Raw genomic sequence first — 18,295 nt, 5'->3', positions numbered from 1 at the left:
GTCGAAACAAGGTCCGCAGGCAGGCACAGAAATGCAGGCCATCAGCCAGAAGGGTTTCAGCAATTTAGTGATGGGATGGGGTGGCTGTACAGCACCACCAGTGGTAGAAGGCGTGCAACTATAATGTGACAGGTAAGTGTTTACAAAGGGATTGGTCACCATATTTACATAGGCAGTTGTCAAATGTTGATGAAAAACTTTACTCAAATCATCATGACACATACACAAGAGTTAATAGATAAATTATATAGGTTACAATGTACAAAATTATTACATTGCAAACAATGCATTGGGATTTGAGGTTAACAGGACTAAAACCAAAATTAAAATAATTTTGTTCTGGTTGAAGCTCTTCAGCATGTAAGCACAGCTAAATAAAAAATGATATCCAGGGAACATTATTCAACAAATGGAGTATATGCTATCTTTGAATTTTCACCTAAGATATACTATGGGAAACTGGCAATTTAGCTTTTTTCAAACACTAAAACATAACAAAAAGGAAAATATTTCCCTGCTCAAAATGTTACCTCTGATGATCACTCTTTACCCTTTTTCTCATGCTTAAGTGTAGTTCCATGGGTAGCATTGGCCTTCTCTCAGTTGGCATTCTTGTTACGAGCCTAAACAGCGAGTGCTTGCAGGTTATTCAACTGAGAGAGTGATCACAGCCAAACCTGATTCTGATGTACACACTTTCCAGCAAGGGTTCTTGGACAACAATCAAAAGAGGGCATACTAACTGACTTTTACCCCCTTTCCACTCCAGAGGGCTAAGTTCAATGGTGGACCGTCACTGCCACCCCAGCTGAGATTGGCTAGCTCAGCGTGAATAAAAGAATCATGGCTTGGTTCTTCTTGGTCATCAAGACTCAATGTCACACAATGCACTATATTTACCCAAGTGATCAGGAGGGATGCAACTTTGAGTCAGACAACAACCTATCAAATGTTTTTGTTTTTTGGGGAGGGGCATTCAAGCCAAAGATAAATTGTCAGAATTAAATTGAAATTTTTATACAAAATATCAACATATGAACTACTCACCTGCCGTTATATACTGTGGTGGAGTCATAGCTACTGAAGTTCTCAAGGCACCTTTAAATCTAGAAATATTTGAGAAAAATAAATATTTTCAGAAAAGTGGACAGAGATGCACAAAGATGATGCAATTTTTTTAGATAATTGTTAATATGCAGTATGCCGCAAGAATTATTCCTTTGCTTTCATTGTGTTCTGGCACAGCATAAAAATTCAGACTCTCCACTATTGCTGATTTTTGGCATACCATATTTTAAGTATGTATGTAAATTTTCATTAATGTAAATAGCTAATTTTCATTTAATTCTTGGTGATAAGAAGCCTTGCTAAGTTTATTTTTTTTATAAACATACTGCAGTGACATCTGGGGTACTTACAATATAATTAAATCACATCTCCAGGAAATGTGCTTTGTATTTCATAGGAGATGTCACGATTAAGAGCAACCAACACTGAAGAAAAAAGCAACAATCTCTCTGCAACCTAGTTACCTATATAGTTCATTTTAAATAATGATTTAAAATGCACAATATGCCACAGAACAAAATCCAAATCCCAGTTGTAAAGTTCATCATAATTCACTCTCAAGTTATCAGACTAGTTAACCTGTAGGATGCAAATTGCATCCTATGGCTCCTTAATATATCCAATACGCCAAATACATTCTTGCTTTTTTTGTTACTTTTCTAACAGCTTTTACTTTTCTTCCTCAACCTCAGAACATTTTGGAATTGAGAAAGGGGCAACCTAAATCCATGCTAACCTGTAACCTGCAACAACAAGGTGTGCAAAAGCAAGCATAAGTGACTCTTCCTGTGGGAAACCATTTAGCCTCTTTTATAACCTTTCGCAACATGTACTCGCTCATTTACCATTATTTTCAGTTATTACAATAACTTCCTCTTATTCCTTAATTTCCTGGTCAATTTGTAGAGCTTTGAAGTAGACCAGACTTGAAACAATGTAAAAGTAAGAGAACTGACATTAATTCAATTCAAATCCTTATAAAAAAATAAAAATAAAAACAAATAATCCTTTATTACTTTACATTCTGTTTAATACATTTTGAGGAGGGAAATTACCATGTAATTGCCTACCCAACAAACCAGTATATATTCTATATTTTGCTGCAGTATTTTTGTCACCTACTTTTTCAGGGTGTCCCTAAGTTCAGGCACTGAACGTAGACACTGTACTGTAGCATTCATATAGCAAGTGTTTCCAAGATTGGTGAGCCCACATGGAAGCTCCATCTACCAACAAAAAAAAACACAATAGCCAGTCATTGCACTGAAAGAAAATCTCAGAACTAAGCATGGTCATCAGGCAGGTTGGTATAGCATCAACACACTAACACAGAGAGGTGCATCACAAATTTTATTTCTGTTTCAATTTTTGCTGTGGGGTGGTGCCAAATAAGAAGGTAGAATATTAGAGAGGTTCTCATCTGTAAGCTCCTCGTGTACCTCTTAGTAGCACCATTACAGGAACGGGAGCTCTTTTAACTATGGGTGATACAAGAACCTGGACTTGTTCCCAATATGATGGGTATAAATTCAAGTCCAAGTTCTGTCCATCACTTCAGATTGCCAAAATTAGTAGCTTGGATCAGACTGTGAGCCAAGTGGAATGCCCTATGTTAATGTAGGATTGTACCTCTGAAAGACTACAGCAAACTTACTCATGTGCATATAAACAAATGTTGTAGTGAACTGAACAGACTATAGCATTGGAAACAGAAAAATAGCTACAAGACTAGTTTGCAACATACTTGTAACTGAAAGTGGTATACATGGAAGCCAGAGAATTGGGTGTGGAGAAAAGAATTGGAAATAAAATTACAATCTCATCCTCAAATCTTATTTTAGGTCCCTTTCATTTCACAGGCATGACAATTCATAACATTCCACTACAATTTGCAGGGCTATGGGGAAAGACCAGGGGAGTGGGACTAATTGGAGAGCTCGTTCAAAGAGCTGGCACAGGCATGATGGGCCAAATGGCGTCCTTCTGTGTTGTATCATTCTATGATTCTGTAAAATGCAACAAGAGCCAGTCAGTTTTGCTCCCACAGCATTTTCTCTGCTGGCCTGGTAGATTGGACAGTGTGCAAGTATCTTGAGTAGGAGTGGGGCAAACAAATGTGAATCTACATTGTAGATTTGATCACTCTGAAAAACAAGAGGAAGAACTGCGCATACATCCAGTATATAAAAAGTTAAAAAATACTTCAATATTTTACAGGGGAAAAAAAACATTTATTCATAAAATTTCCATCTTTAAATCACCTCAGCAGCTTTTCCCCATGGCACCGTGCACTTTATGGGCCTCTTGAACATCCCCAACTTCTAATACTCACTCCAACATTCTACCCTTAGCCCAGCCAACTGAAGCCTGACTTCAACAACACATACAAGAAAGCACATGGATAAATAGCTTATTATTGGCTAGCTGCCTATTGCAACTGTGATGAAAAACTATATGTCAACACAAAATTCCCAAACTCCACATCCAACCCAAGTGTTCCCAAAATCCCAATAACAGCACTAATCTTTACCTTTCTGAGCTTGAGTCCCCTATTTCAGTCACCCACAACTTTGTTGCTTCCTGCCCATTCCAGATTCATTCAGCTTCCCAGTTGTAAGACTCTGGCCTTTCCATTCTCAGTGCTAGGTCTCCCCATACTCTCACCACCCCATCCCTTTCACTCTCCCATAACAGTTTGCATTTATAATACTGGAATTTATTGGACATTGTGTATAGTACAGTTTTACATATTCATTGATCTAGTGGTTATTTATATCAATTAAAAATCTTGCGAATGCAAATTGGGGAGATGTAGTACTGTAGAGCCCCTCTTACCAGATTGCAGAACAAAGCATCAACCCAGCACATCTCAGAATTTCAACCAAACAGATCCATAATAATTTATGTAGTGTCATTAATGATTAATCATTTTTATGACAACTCATAACAGTCAAACAAAAAAAGTCACTGTGATACATAATTGCCATGCGAGTTCCTCACCCACGCCATTATAACTTGAAAAATATAGCACATAAAAATTTCAACAATTGAGAAAACTTACCCATAAAATTCTCCTCCCTTTCTACAGACAACACAGGCTCTGTCGGGCCTCCAAACATCTGGGATTCCAGATACATCCCTCTTCCCTCCCCCCTCCTATATTTCACCATCGCCAACCATCTAACTAACTTTAAGAGGCCAATATAATTGGCCTAATCTAAGCAAACAATGTGCTCAGGCAGGAATCCATCTTAGCTGGTCAAAAAAAAAAGTCCCAGGAGATATCATGTAGCCAGGACTTCAATTCGTGCACAAGCAAAAATGCTTCTTTACATAATTCTATTAATGCTCAGGTCTCCGGCCTTGCCTCTTCCACTCTCTATGCTACCGAGGCCCTGGCCCTGCTCTGTGAGCCATCCTTAGCTCCCAAACTACTGAACACTGAAGATGCTGCATCTTCTAACCACCCCCACCCAACCCCATACAGCAATCATATTAGTGAAATAATGTAACTTTTGAAAATACTTACAGCTGAAGCTAGCTGTTCTTCTGTCATGTCTTCCATAAAGGTCGGACGTACAACTGGTTCTTCAGGCAATGCCTCTGCTGATCCCATCATTAGCAGAGTCATTCCCTGTAAATTTTAATTACACAGGTTTGTAGTTAGACATCCGCCATACCCCAGCAGACACGTGCCAAATTCTTCACATGCCTATATTTTATGCTGGATGAGCATTATTTTTAAAATTAAGAAAACAGGAGTGAAGATCAAGGTCATAGTCCAGGACACCATCAAGACTGAAGATAGTAAAAAGATGACTGCATACATCAGAAAGTAGTGATTAAGTAATGCCAAACTTGGGTTTTAAAATCCTGGAAACTGTGGGAGGAATTAAAGACTGATGGATGCAAGGAGTTACGTAGTTTTGAGGTCCTGAGAAAGAATGAGTTAGGAGTAAGAGATTCTGCAACGATTAGTCTTAATTTCATGAGAGTAAGAATATAGGGAGGAGGTTGAGCATTGCACAGTGTATTTAAAGTTTATAAGGAGCAAGAAAGGAAAGTTCAGAGGAGCACTTACCATAGCAGTAATTAATAAAAGAGAAAGATTGCAATGGAGAGGTCAGAAGATAGAGAAGGGTAACTTATCAGAGGACAAGCTTTCTTTCGTATCCTGATCGTGAATTAGGACGGAACTTTCCAGGTGATGGATAATGTGAGTTAACAGCAGCTTCCATAACTTAAGAAAGTACCTATATGGGGTGACAGTTTGAAGGCTAATAGAGATCACATTTCTTAATTGAGAGTGAAAATTTCCAAGGAGAGGGGAAAATGAACTGGCAGTAATAAGAAATTGAACGAATGGCATAGAACAGATGCAAGTTCAGAGCACATTTTGAGGATGATGGGAGGGATAACATCAGGACCAACAGTCTTATTGGAGTTCAGAGCAGAGGACGAAACTAAGTGGGGATAAAATTTAAGACAGTCATAATGGTAGATCAGAGTTGAGAAAGAGACAGGAGTTCTTTACCAAGATTGAGGTTTAAAGTTGGAGAAAAGTAAGCAGCCTTGCCATTCAGGAAAGGAGGCTTCACAGAAACATCAAAAGCCATTTTTGGCAAGGCACCATAAGGAGCTTAATTAACAAATGAATTTCACACAGAAATAAAGCTGAAATTTAGCAAACAATAAAATAAAACAAACATTTAGTCACAGAAGTACAACTCAAATTACCCATCATAAAAAGGTATGGCAAGAAAGTATTTACTAATAATAAGCCTGAGAGGTTGCATCACTTATAAATATTGATCACAGATGACAGTGCGGGATCAGGAAGAGAAGCCATTGCAGGTGATTCTATGGTTACGGCTGGAAAGATAGGAATAGAACCAGGCGAGTGCAGTCCCATCCAGCTTGACGACAGTGGAGAGACAGTGGAGCAGAATTTTGTGGTCAACCATGTGAAAGGCTGCAGATAGGTCCAGAAGGATGAGAAGGGATAATTACTTTTGTCACAGTAAATTAGGATGCAATCTGTAACCTTGGTAAGAGCAATTTCAGTACTGTGGCAAGTGCAGAAGCCTGATTGGAGGGATTCAAACAAGGAAGTTATCCTAGTTTATTATCCACTGACTGATGTCATTCACCTACACTTGTGCCCAATGGCGTTAACTCATCAGTAGCGAAAACAGTTTGTCACAAATGAAAACGCCTCATTCGTCTTTCAATATAATTACATAGAACTTACAGCACAGAAACATGCCATTCACCCCAACTGGTCCATGACAATGGCCCAGAATTTGCGGTCAGCAGCAAAGCAACAGTGCTCGCCGGTGACCTCAAAGGAAGATGCCCACAAAAGATCTAGCGATCTCTGTGGTGTCAATTTCAGCTCTCTCCGACCTTTGTTTGAATCTGGCACTAAATCAAGCGAATCCTAAGCGCCCAGCAACAGTGATGTCATCGAGTTCGCTAAGCAGCCAATCACACTGAAGAATTCTCAGACAGCAAACCAGGAAGTAAAACGCACAGAATTTAACTTACTTTCTATAAATTTTACAGAGCAAAATAAAGATTGGAACATATATATATGATTACGGTAGCAGATATATCAAACAAACTTTTAAAAATATTAAAAACTTATAATTCTTAATTAAAAACGTAATTCTTAATCATATTAATGGAAAAATTTGACATTCCACAAAAATAAAATTAATTTTTCAGGGCCAGAACGGTTCTTCAGCAGTCAGTACACCATTAAAAACCCAGTTACACCTCTTTCAACAAGGCTTAAAGTTTTTTTTTTTTAAATAGCGATATTCCATCGTAAAAGGGGAAGTTTTCGTCCTTATATGCGATTTCAACTGATTGCCGGCTCTAGGGAGTTCCACAGCGCAACCTGTGGCAGAGTAGTGAATGGCTGACTGCAACTTCTAGATTTCCACATTTATCTGCGCTAAATCCTGTAGTTGCAGTCAGTTTCAGAGGGGTAATGACAGCGAATGCTGACAGTTTCACCGTCATTATCACCGCAAAATCTGGGCGAACGTTTATGCTGCACACGAGCCCCCTAATACTACCATGGGATCTTTAACATCCACTTGATGATTTAATGTCTCAGCCAAAACATGGTGGCCTAGAAATTGGGTATAGCCCCGCTTGAGGCGTTAGAACTGGCGATGCGCAAAGTTTATAGCCAGACGAAACTTATCGCCGCCTGGCGCGATATTGGGTTGCATCGCCCCCAAAGGGGATTGAGGCGCTAAATCAGCCGTTGCACGCTGCTCTTAAGGCGCAAAAGGTCAGGCGCTACTCAATATCGCCGCGGATGGGCGCAGCGCAGGTGAACTCAATTACGGGAAAGCACGAGACCTCCAGGCGCCGGCCAGCTCTTAAAGGGGTGGGTCAGTCAGCCTGAGCTTCAACACCCAACGCCCTGTAGGCCTCAGATTCGGCGCTCGCCCTTGTCTGGCGGTACAAACTTGTTCATCATGGAGAAGGTTAGGCAGAGAGCAGAGCGCTTCAGCACTGAGGCTCTGGACCACTTGGTGGCTGCAGTTGAACACCGTCGAGAGGTCCTGTATCCGGATAATGGCAAGAGGCCGAATTAGAAGGCTTATCGACGATCTTGGAGGGAGGTTGCTGTGAGGGTCAACTCCAGCAGCATGGCGACCAGGACCCCTGTTCAGTGCAGGAAGAAATTCAACGACCTCACACGGATCGTTAGGGTAAGTGATGCTTTACCAAACTTGTGCTTCCCTCCATCTGCAGCTGACTTCGGGCACCCTGCTGCAATGATGCGCCAATGGCCATCTGTCAGTATGCACCCATGGCCCTTTCTGGGCACACACATGGACTGATGTCTCAAGGCCTGGTGTAAGGGCTCTTGCACCATGGGGGGCATGCGATGAGGTCTCAAGGCCTGATCTAACAGAACCTCCCCTTCTTTCCCCTGCAGGCCAAGCTGGCGATGATTCGAAAGGAGCAGCGTCGAACCGGTGGCGGACCTGCACAAGTGGTCACTCTCACAGATCTGGAGGAGAGAGTGCACCAGATACTTGGAGGGCGTCTGTCTGGTCCTGTGACCACTGCATCTGCCGACCCCATTACCGACAGCGAGGGTAAGACTCTCAGCTTTTTCACTTGTTGCTTTTTCACTTGTTGCCTTCCACTTGGTCCCCCCGCCAGCATGCATCCTCAGTGTGCAGCCATGTCAGAGCCTTGCCGCAATCTGGCATGCCTTTCAGCAAAGCTGTCCTTTTGCTAAAGCCACTCTTCCACCTCCCACTTTCAGATGAAGCAGCACCAACTCGGGCTCAATGCGCTGAAGCTGCCAGTGCCACCGGAGGCGAGGACCAGGAGGAATCCGGACCAGCCGCTGCAGAATCCGGGGAGCCGAGACATCTGCAGACTGGGGCTAGTAGTCCCCTGGAGGGGAGGGGGGTGGCTCTGAGGATGAACCAGTTGCCGGACCAAGTGGCATGCAGCAGCGCACAGGGGATAGGCAAGTTCGCCCACCGTCTCCCCGCAGGGCAAGGCAGGTCGTCATGACTGCTGCACAGAGTGCAGATGAGGTCCGTCGCCTGGCTGAGATGAGCAAACAGGCCCGGGTCAGACACACGGAGCTGATGGCTGCAGTGGAGAAGATGCCTGAGTCAATAGATTCATTGGCTAGGAGTATGTTGGACTTCGGGGCAACAATGGAGAGGACTCTGCAGGGCTTTGGGGCCACAATGGAGAGGACTCTCCAGGTGTTCGGGGAAACTATGGACAGGTCTATCCAGGGCTTCAGGGCCACAATGGACAAGACTATCCAGGGCTTCGGCCCAACAATGGAGAGGACTGTCCACGGCTTTGAGTCGGCAATGGAAAGGACTGTTCAGGGCTTCGGACAATCCCTGGAAAGGTCTGTGCAGGGCTTGTCCGAGGCAGTGGAGCGGCCGGCACCTGCCTTGTCCGAAGCCATGGGAAGAACTGTCCAGGCCTTCTCCGAAGCACTGGCACCTGGCACACAGGTCCTCACTGTTGCCACACAGTCACTTGCTGGGCTCCTCCACAGCCAGATTGACACAACGCGATCTCTCACTGCAGCCACCCTCTCTGCATCAGATAGGATCACCCCGGGCCCTTCCACTCCCGTACAAGGCCAGGAATCAGTGGAGCATGCGATTGTGGCGGATGAGCCGAGCCGCTCCCCTCAGATAGCCAGTGTGTCGTCCGACCATGGTGCAGGTGTCCTCTCTTGGCAGGAGAGCATTGCACATGCCAGCGCTGTGACGCCTGCATTGCAGCTGCCACCACCTGCAGGCCACACTGCTCCCAGCCATGATCACAGCAAGCATCCTGCGTCCGCACCCTCCAAGCCCAGAGGTCGGCCAGGCCGTCCCTCAGGGGCTTCCGCGCTTCCAGACAGTCAGGAGGCGTCCCCCAGCCTTGAGCCCGCCACTGCGGTCCAATTACGTAGGAGCAGCAGGGAGGGAAGGGGCCGGGCGCAGAAGAGAAGTCGTTCTCCCTGAAGGGGTCAGTTGTACAGGGAGGTGCTGAGACGTTTGTTTGTCCAAATTCAAGGACACCCTCACCTGCTGTTATATTTGTTGAGGGTTGTTGAGTTTTGCGGCTTGGCCGAACAGTTAACAGTTATTTTGAAAGTTATGGCTTGTGCTCACATTACGTTGTTTAGCTGTAATGAAAGACTTTTGTGTCAATAAACAGAAGTTTCAATGTTGCATGGTGCATGTGACTACTTTCAGTGATGCTGGCATTCAGAGGCCCTGAAACATCCAAAGTGCGCATGAGATAAGACTCTCATCATTCCGCCACAGGGGTGTCGACACGAGTCCAGAGGAGCCTCTGACGAATGGACCTTCCACTTTCAGCAGCCCTTCTATCTTCCTCCTCCTCCGCCTGCTCTTCCTCCTCCTCCGCCTGCTTGTGCAGGGTCCGAGGGAAGGTAATGAATTGACACGTTCACCTATAAAGGGCATCTGTCACTTGCCGGATGCAACAGCGGACTGCAGCCTGAGCAACAGTCGCATTGTCCCCAATGGCTGACTGAAAGGATCCGTTGCCATAAAAATGGAGGGCATCAGTCAGTTTAGCCATAACGGACTGAGAGGTTCTGCAGCGCTCACGCGGCTGCAGATGCTGACCAAGCAGGTGGCACAGATCAGTAACAATGTCCCTCCAGATTCGGAGCCTTCGCAAACACTGCTCCGCTGACATGTCAAGGCTTGTCACCTGCTGCCTAAAGACCCTCACAGCATCCCGTCGGATTGGGCGACCTCCATTGCCCCTCCTCATTCTGGCCAATCCCGGCCCTCTCTCCCGCCGTCTCTCTGCCCCTTCACAGTTTTGGGCGATGAGGCCGTCGCCCTCCAAGCAAGCTCCCATTCCGATGCCAGTTAGTCAAAAGGCTTTCAGGTGTAGTGGTGCAAGTGGTTCGGACAGGGTTGAAGGTCCCAAGTACTGTAAAGCTAAATTCCCAGAACTCCGCTCCACATTAGCTCGTCAACTCTCTCTAGCAGCGATCGCAATGAGCAGGCCAAGTGGCAGAAGATTCTGCACTAGAGCTGTCCCCTTTAAATAGCGCCACCCTACTCCGAGAAGGGCCTGTTAGCCCTCCCTCGAACTGTCACTAATAGCGCTGGGCGCTAAGGCTCCAGGTGCCACCCAATATGCGCTCATGCGCTCCTAAAAGGCGTTGCACACTGAAATGACGTCATGAGCTGCTTGCGCTCGCGGGCAAACATTTAGCGCAGGCGCTAAATGTATAGTCAATATCTGAGTTGGCGCTATCTTCATAGCGCTCGCCCCAATTCTAGGTCTCTTTAGGCACTCAGCGCCGGCGCTACCAACCCAATTTCTAGGCCGGTATCTTCTACAATGTAGCACTGAAATGTCAGCCTAGATTATGTGCTTAAAGCCATAGTGGGACTGGAACTCGCAACCTCTTGATTCCGAAGCGCGAGTCCTACCAACTGAGTTAAGGTAAGGTGACACAATGACAAAGTAATTTGAGTAAGCAGATGAAGTAATGAAATCCAATTTAGAAAGATGTGAAATATGCTAATTGTAGTGAAAATTTCCAAAGTCCAAAATCTCATTTACTGTGCATAGTTGCTATACTGAAATTACTATCAATTTAGTGAAAATGTATCCACTAATCTCCTATAAGGCATTAAAAAAAAAGTTGAAAGCATTTGTGTGTACTTTTTAAAATCACATGTTCCATTTTACCTAGAGAAAGTATCCCATTTGTTTCAGGTCAGGCCTCAACCTCAAGTAGAGACTCAGATAATAAATGGATATGCTATTGGACTAATAATCCAGAGAACATGAGTTCAAATCCCACCTTTAAAATATTAATTCTCAGATGTAGGCATCGCTAGCATTTATTGCCCAGCCCTAGAAGCCCTGACACAACCAAGTGGCTTGCTAAGCCACTTCAGAGGGCAGTTAAAAGTCAACAATGTTTGTGTGGAATCACATATAGGCCAGACCGGCTAAGGTCGGCAGGTTTCCTACCCTAAAGGACATTAGTGAACCAGTTTGATTTTTTAGCAACAATACCATGGCTTCATGGCAAAAACAGCATGCTCACAGAGCAGAGGGGTCCGATAAATTAGCCACCAGAAACGTGGCTAATTGGAAATCCAGGTGTTTCTAATTGGAAATCCAGCTGTGGCTAACTGCATTTTTTGATTATTAATAAAAAATGACTAACAGACACTGTCACTGGTCACGTGATCTCAATGCTCATATTCACATGGTGCATGCATGTGTACTCTAGGAGCAACTTCACCTCACGGACTGCAACGGTTCAAGAAAAAGGCCTACTACCACCTTCTCAAAGTTCAAATAGGAAAGGGCAATAAATGCCAGCCTGCCAGCAACACCCACATCTCAAGAATGAATAATTTTTTTGAAATAACAAATTCAAGCTGAGCATTTTACTGCAAATGAACTTTCTTAATTTGAAACTGGGTACCACTCAGCTGCCTGATAGTGATATTTTACTGTTGTAAACAAAAATCTAGGATTAAAGACTTCCATAATAAATATTATTGCACTAAATTATTTTAATAGTTTCTCATCTTACTTACACTCTTTATCTTGATGCTGCCCCATTCATCATCCTAAAAATTAAAAAAAAAAATCAAAAAGCTTGGTCATCAAGAAAAATTTTAAGGAAATTTAAAAGAGCTTGATAGTAGGATAGGTTTCTAACAATGGCTATCAAAGCAAGCCATTTTGATGAATTTCAAGCATGTTCCACACCTCAGGAAGTCATATCAGAAGACAACAGTAATCGTCATTGGGAATATCTATCATGGGGAAAGATCTAGGATTTGATAGACAACAGTGGTACAGATAACAGGTTTTCAGCATGTTATAGGATACATTCAAATAGGCTGGCTACTCCCAAGTTGTAACATGAATATGTTAGAACATATTTGAGCAACTGGCCAGTGGCTACGTGTTGATGACATGTGCCTGGGCGTTTAGCTATTGGGGACACGAGGTGAGGGAAGGCTGCGGGGACAGAGAGACAGGAAATTAGTCATTCATTCACTAACGCACAAGATGAGAAATTTGTGTCCCTCATTAGGGTTAAAAGGGGAGTTCTCTTCAGTTGCTCTCCTAGTGGAGCAAACTATCCAAAAACAGTGGGCGCAGCAGTAGCACGGGAAGATATTCCCATTAGCGGCTCCTCTGCAGTACTTAAAATTACAACGCACCCTTCTGACCTCAGTCCAAGGTTCTACTGCTGACTTAAAATGAGAAAATTCAGCAGAATAGATACAGGGAAGATAGATTTAAAATCAGCATTAGAAGCCAGATCTGAAGTCAGGAGGGAGACCATATTTAAACATCACAGTGCAAGAGAAATAGAGGAATGTCCGAATACAAAAGCAAAATACTGCAGATGCTGGAAATCTGAAATAAAAACAGAAAATGCTGGAAATACTCAGCAGGTCAGGCAGCATCTGTGGAGATAGAAATAGAGTTAACGTTTCAGGTCGATGACCCTTCATCGACCTGAAACGTTAACTCTGTTTCTCTCTCCACAGATGCTGCCTGACCTGCTGAGTATTTTCAGCAATTTCTGTTTTTATATTAGAGGAATGTACTGATTGAAATGAGAAAGAACAGATATAAAATTTAGATGTGGACATCATCCAATGCATAGATAACAATTTTGATGTTTTTGAACTGTGACCCGTATATATCTTATATATATGATGAGTCTCGTATTTTTTCAATTTTTAGGTTTGGGGGGCCATCTTTTAAGTGAGTACATTGCTGGGTGGTATGCTATATTTTTCTACTGATGGATTGATGGGGAGAATTATATATTAGCAGAAATCTAGCACGGTCATACTTGAAGAATTTTTCTTGATCAAGCCAAAGTGAGTTCACAATCCTCTGGATCAATGACAGGGAATTTGTTACAAAGTGCTGACACTGACTTAGCACCAAAAAAATGAAAGGAATCAAACCACTTGAGCTAGACCCTGGTGAACCAATACTGAGGCACACAAAATAAAGTGCACCAGCTGGTAATATGGAACATTTAATTGAAATGTTTGTTCTTTCTAGCGATACAAGAGAGAACAGACAATCTAAAGATGTTTGAATACACAACCCTCCAACATACTTCTAAAATTCTAGCTCGTTTTTGAAAATAATAAATGTGACAAAATAAGCAGGGACAACGTGATTCTCCACGGGAGGAAGGAAATCTTCCTCTAGTTAGTCTTGGATGCTTCCTGGAGAGCAGGTTGTTGACCCGTTCTTGGAGTTTCAGGTGGCAAGGGATGGAAAGGAACATAAAAGCAGAAAACATTTTTTTTAAATGATTCACCCTCACAAAAAAACAATGTATAAAAACAGTTTTGATAAAACTACCCGATACAGTATTATTAGTACAAAGAAACCATACCTTTAGTGTGCCTCCTTTAATCATAACCTTCTGTCTCTCAGGCTGAACTCCAGTCAATGCAAATAACTGTGCCTTGAAAACTACAGGTGGGTCATCAGTGTTCAACTCCAATCCATCAAACTTCTCCTTCCCCCATTTGACATTTACTGAGAAGCAGAAAGAAATTCTCATTTATTCAACAGCAAAATTTGCCACAGTAATTTTAGAGTTCATATTTTATAACACTTGTAAAATTTCTAAATTTTGCCTTCAGGTAGTCCTGCAAGAGAAGATTCTTTTCTACCACTAGTGCACAAATGTTATGCTGATTCATGTAAACATACATTGCTTTCAGGCAATATAGAAGTGCTATATGCATTTAGTTGACATGAATCTCTGAAATAACATCTTCATAGCCAATATAAATACTGCCTCAGGATCAGCTAATGAGATGTGTTTTTGCTTCCACTAACCTACCCGGAAGACCATCCCAGCTATCAATCACTTTGTGGAAGAACTGTTTCGTTTAGTTAGTTTGTATCTTTATACCAGGAGTAACCATTTCTATTCCACTTAGTATCTTACACATCCCTATAAGGTCCCCTCTCATTTGCCTACTTTCAAGGCTAAAGAGCCCAAGTTTTTTTATAGCTTTTGCTCATAACTCAATCCTGATACTAAGCACTAAGGATTAAGTCCTTCTCTGCACTGCTCAGAGGGCTTGCATGTGTGCCTTGTACATGGGTGACCAGAATCGAATGCACTACTCGAGGTGCGGCCTGACCAGATTCAGCATGACTGTCTCAGACTTCAACTTTACTGATTTGGCAGTATAAGTCAGCATTATGCTGATTGTTGCTCTACAATGATTGTACATGGTCACAGTTAAGTCGACTATCCCTCCCAGATCTCTTCATGCTTCTTTCTTAACTACTTGGATACCATTCTTCATGTTCCCCATTTTTTCCTTTCAATATGTAAATCCTTGCACTTAGCGGCATCCACCATAGTTATGCCCATTTGAAAATATGGTCTAATATTCTTAGCTGCTGTGCCAGACTCTACTGCAACTCCCTAATTCTGGCCTCTTGCGCATCTCCAATTTTAAATCGCTCTACTATTGGCGGGCCCGCTTTCCTCCTTTAAGACGCTCCTTAAAACCTACCTCTTTGACCAAGTTTTTGGTCATCTGCCCAAATATCTCATGTGGCTCACTGTCAAATTTTCTTTGATTACACTCCAGTGAAGCACCTTAGGACGTTTTACTACATTAAAGGCGTTATATAAATGCAAGTTGTTGTTGTTATCTCCAAAGTCCTCTTAGGATTTCACTCTCTCAAAAAAGTCAAGGAAGTGGTGAGGCAAGTTATGCCCCTTCTGAAACTATGCTGGCTGCCATTTTTAACTAGGTTATTTTGATAAATTTGCTCAACTTTATTTCCAATGATTGATTTGATTTCATTAGTTTGACAGGTACTGATGGAAGACCAATAGGTTAGTGGTTCCTGTCATAAACAGGTACCACAGTCTTGTTTACAATCTAGGGCGGCATACTTTGTATTCCTGACAACTTCATCATGATGACCATCAACACTTCATGGATTTTGGCCCTCATCTCACTTAGCTCTCATGGATATCTAGCACCTATTCCTCAGTATTGGTTTTGACATTCCCTATGATTGTGACCATGGTGCGTTATCCCTCCTTGGCCTCGCCACTGTGAATGATAGTAAGTATATACCATCCTCCTCCGTTGTCCAGCGCCACTGGACTGCCCTTATATGGGGGTACGGTAGCATAGTGGTTATGTTACTGAACTAGCAATCCAGAGGCCTGGACTAATGATCCGGAGACATGAGTTCAAATCCCACCACGGCAGCTGGGGAACTTAAATTCAAATAATTAAATAAATCTGGAATTAAAAAAAGTTAGTATCAGTAATGGTGACCATAAAAACTACTGGATTGCATTTAAAACCCATCTGGTTTACTAATGTCCTTTATGGAAGGAAATCTGCCTATTTGAGACTCCAGACCCACAGCAATGTGGCTGACTGAACTGCCCTCTGAAATGGCCTAGCAAGCCACTCAGTTTTATTCAAGGCAGCAGCTCACCACCACCTTCGAGGTCAATTAGGAATGGGCAATAAATGCTGACCTTGCTGGTGACGTCCACATCACGTGAATGAATAAAAAAACGATGGTTCCACTCCTACCTGTCACACTGCAGCTACCATATTTTTAACAATGGCTTCTTTTCAAGCCCTCTACACATTAACCTCCTGAGTTTTCCAAGGATTTATTCTTGGCCCCTTCCTTTTTCTCAACTACTTACCATCGCTTGGTGCTATCGTTCTTAGGCACAGGCGCAATCTCTACACGTATGCTGATGACAATACAGCTTTATCGCTCTACCACTTCCTGTAATCTCAGGAGGATCAAAAAAAGCAAAAGACCTCCCTTGCTACTCTTCAAAATAGTGCCAAAGGCTCTTTTATATCCATTTGAAAGGGCAGATGGGACCTCAGTTTAACATTTCATCCAAAAGGCAGCACCTCCTATAGGTGTAGCACTCCCTCAATACTGCACTGAAGTGCCAGCCTGGATTATGTGCTCAAGTCTCTGGCGTGGGATTTGCATCCATGGCCTTCTGATGCAGAGGTGAGAGTGCTACCTACTGAATCAAGGCAGACACCTAAATTATTAAACTGATGTATCAGTTCTTGCTCAAGACATTTTATTTACAGAATTACATTAAATAACTTATTTCTCTGAACCATCTCAATCCACTTCAGATACAATGCATCACAAAGTGTAATGACTGTTATATAGGGAAAATACTGCAGCATTGCACGCACAGCAAGATCACACAATAAGGCAAACAATCAGTTAATGTGTTTTTCATTTTACCAGAACATTGCTCTTTTTGAATCATGCCATGTGATCTTTAGTATCTATAAATCAGCAGAACCATCAGACCGATGTCAACTTAATGTGCAGTCTCTTCATTTAAATCCACATTTTCTGCAGTGTACATATTTCTAGCAAACTGTAAGAGTAAAATATTTTACAAAGGAGGATACTGGGCATATAAAAACTACATACACTGGTCATTTAGCCAGTGAAGTTAAAATTAATTCAGCAGTTGTGCTGCATTGAGTTATAAAAATGGATTTTTAATTAACATCTGAATGTAAAATTGAACTGAACCGTTTATACATTAAAAAGATGAGTCCTTCTGGAAAAATACGTTTAAAAAAGAGGTTCAAGAGCTGAAGGGGGCAGTAAGTAGCAGCGGACGTGCGACAGGTTTCTGCACAATCATTGAGGCAGGTTTTCTGCGAAGGACACGCACAGCTGCTCAGCTACGAACAAAAAAAATACTATCAGAGCGGAAACAAGACAGGGAAAAGCAAACAATTTCCACATTAATCCCCATTAAAACAACCCGCATTAAATAAAATGCGTTAAACCCAACCGCTCTAAACCCGGCTCCGTGGCCTCGGTGGCTGTTAAAGTAATACCAAATTCCACCTCATTGCTTTCAGCTCGGTCACCGCCTCCAGCCCCCACAGGGCCTGCCCACGGACAAGTGAACCAAGCACGGTTACTCTGGTCAGGCCAGCGCCGGGGATCCTGAGGCCTAGGGCGCACTAATCGCCCTACTTCGAGGAGAAAATGAAAGGGGGAGACTGGCCACCGCCCCCAGGCCAAACAGAAACGGTGCCGCCGGGCCTACCTGTGAAGATGGGCATGATGCCGCCAGGCGCTGCTCCTGTTCAGCTCTCCGAGTGCCAGTGAGCTCGAGCTCGGCCTCATTCAAACCCAGCCCCCAGCCCGCGCGGCACCGCCAGTGACAAAGCACTGCGCCTGCGCACCTCCAGTGACAAATCACCGCACATGCGCCTCGCTCCGACAGCCACTGCGCAGCCTGCCGAACCCTGGCCAGCATCGAGTTATTGGCGCTCTATTCGTAGCGCCTGATGGCCGCCGGGTTCGTCTTCAGGCCAAAGGCCCGAGGTTTGCTGCTTGATCCAAAGGAATATTGTGATGAGAGCATTAAACTGGGTAGTGACACAAATAGCCCGTCTTGCTAAAACCTTCATCCAGTCCAATACTAGCCCCTCTCTCCTCCCAGCCTGTACCTTTTCCTGGTTCAGATATTTATCGAATTTTCCCAAAGGATGGTCTGTGTTTCAAACACTCACTGTGGCCCCTACCTCAGCACTGAAACGGCCCTCATCAAAATCACAAACGACATTCTACATCTGTTTCGGCCTGTCTGCAGCTTTTGAATGCGGTT

At 43.3% G+C, this 18,295-nt stretch overlaps 1 protein-coding gene across 2 annotated transcripts in view; it reads right to left on the bottom strand.

Annotated features, from left to right (window-relative positions):
- The window catches only part of usp14 (ubiquitin specific peptidase 14 (tRNA-guanine transglycosylase)), a 66,631-nt gene extending 48,743 nt beyond the window's left edge, over window positions 1-17,888 (bottom strand). The window contains exons 1-6 of one of the 2 annotated variants that reach the window (XM_085992817.1): window positions 17,732-17,888; window positions 14,015-14,160; window positions 12,174-12,206; window positions 4,598-4,702; window positions 2,191-2,294; window positions 1,048-1,106 (exon numbers count right to left, since the gene is read on the bottom strand). In XM_085992817.1, the coding sequence (XP_085848943.1) occupies window positions 1,048-1,106; window positions 2,191-2,294; window positions 4,598-4,702; window positions 12,174-12,206; window positions 14,015-14,160; window positions 17,732-17,747 (463 nt within the window). In that variant the 5' untranslated portion in view covers window positions 17,748-17,888. The remainder of the gene's footprint in view (window positions 1-1,047; window positions 1,107-2,190; window positions 2,295-4,597; window positions 4,703-12,173; window positions 12,207-14,014; window positions 14,161-17,731) is intronic. The other variant, XM_085992818.1, reaches the window with a different exon arrangement.
- Window positions 17,889-18,295: the final 407 nt, after the last annotated feature.

The sequence above is a fragment of the Somniosus microcephalus genome, chromosome 7, assembly GCF_052327205.1.
Source record: "Somniosus microcephalus isolate GS21.2 chromosome 7, FLI_Smic_1.0, whole genome shotgun sequence".
Taxonomy (NCBI): domain Eukaryota; kingdom Metazoa; phylum Chordata; class Chondrichthyes; order Squaliformes; family Somniosidae; genus Somniosus; species Somniosus microcephalus.
The sequence above is the reverse complement of the archived record's forward strand: the minus strand, read 5'-3'. Positions and strand labels throughout refer to the sequence as shown.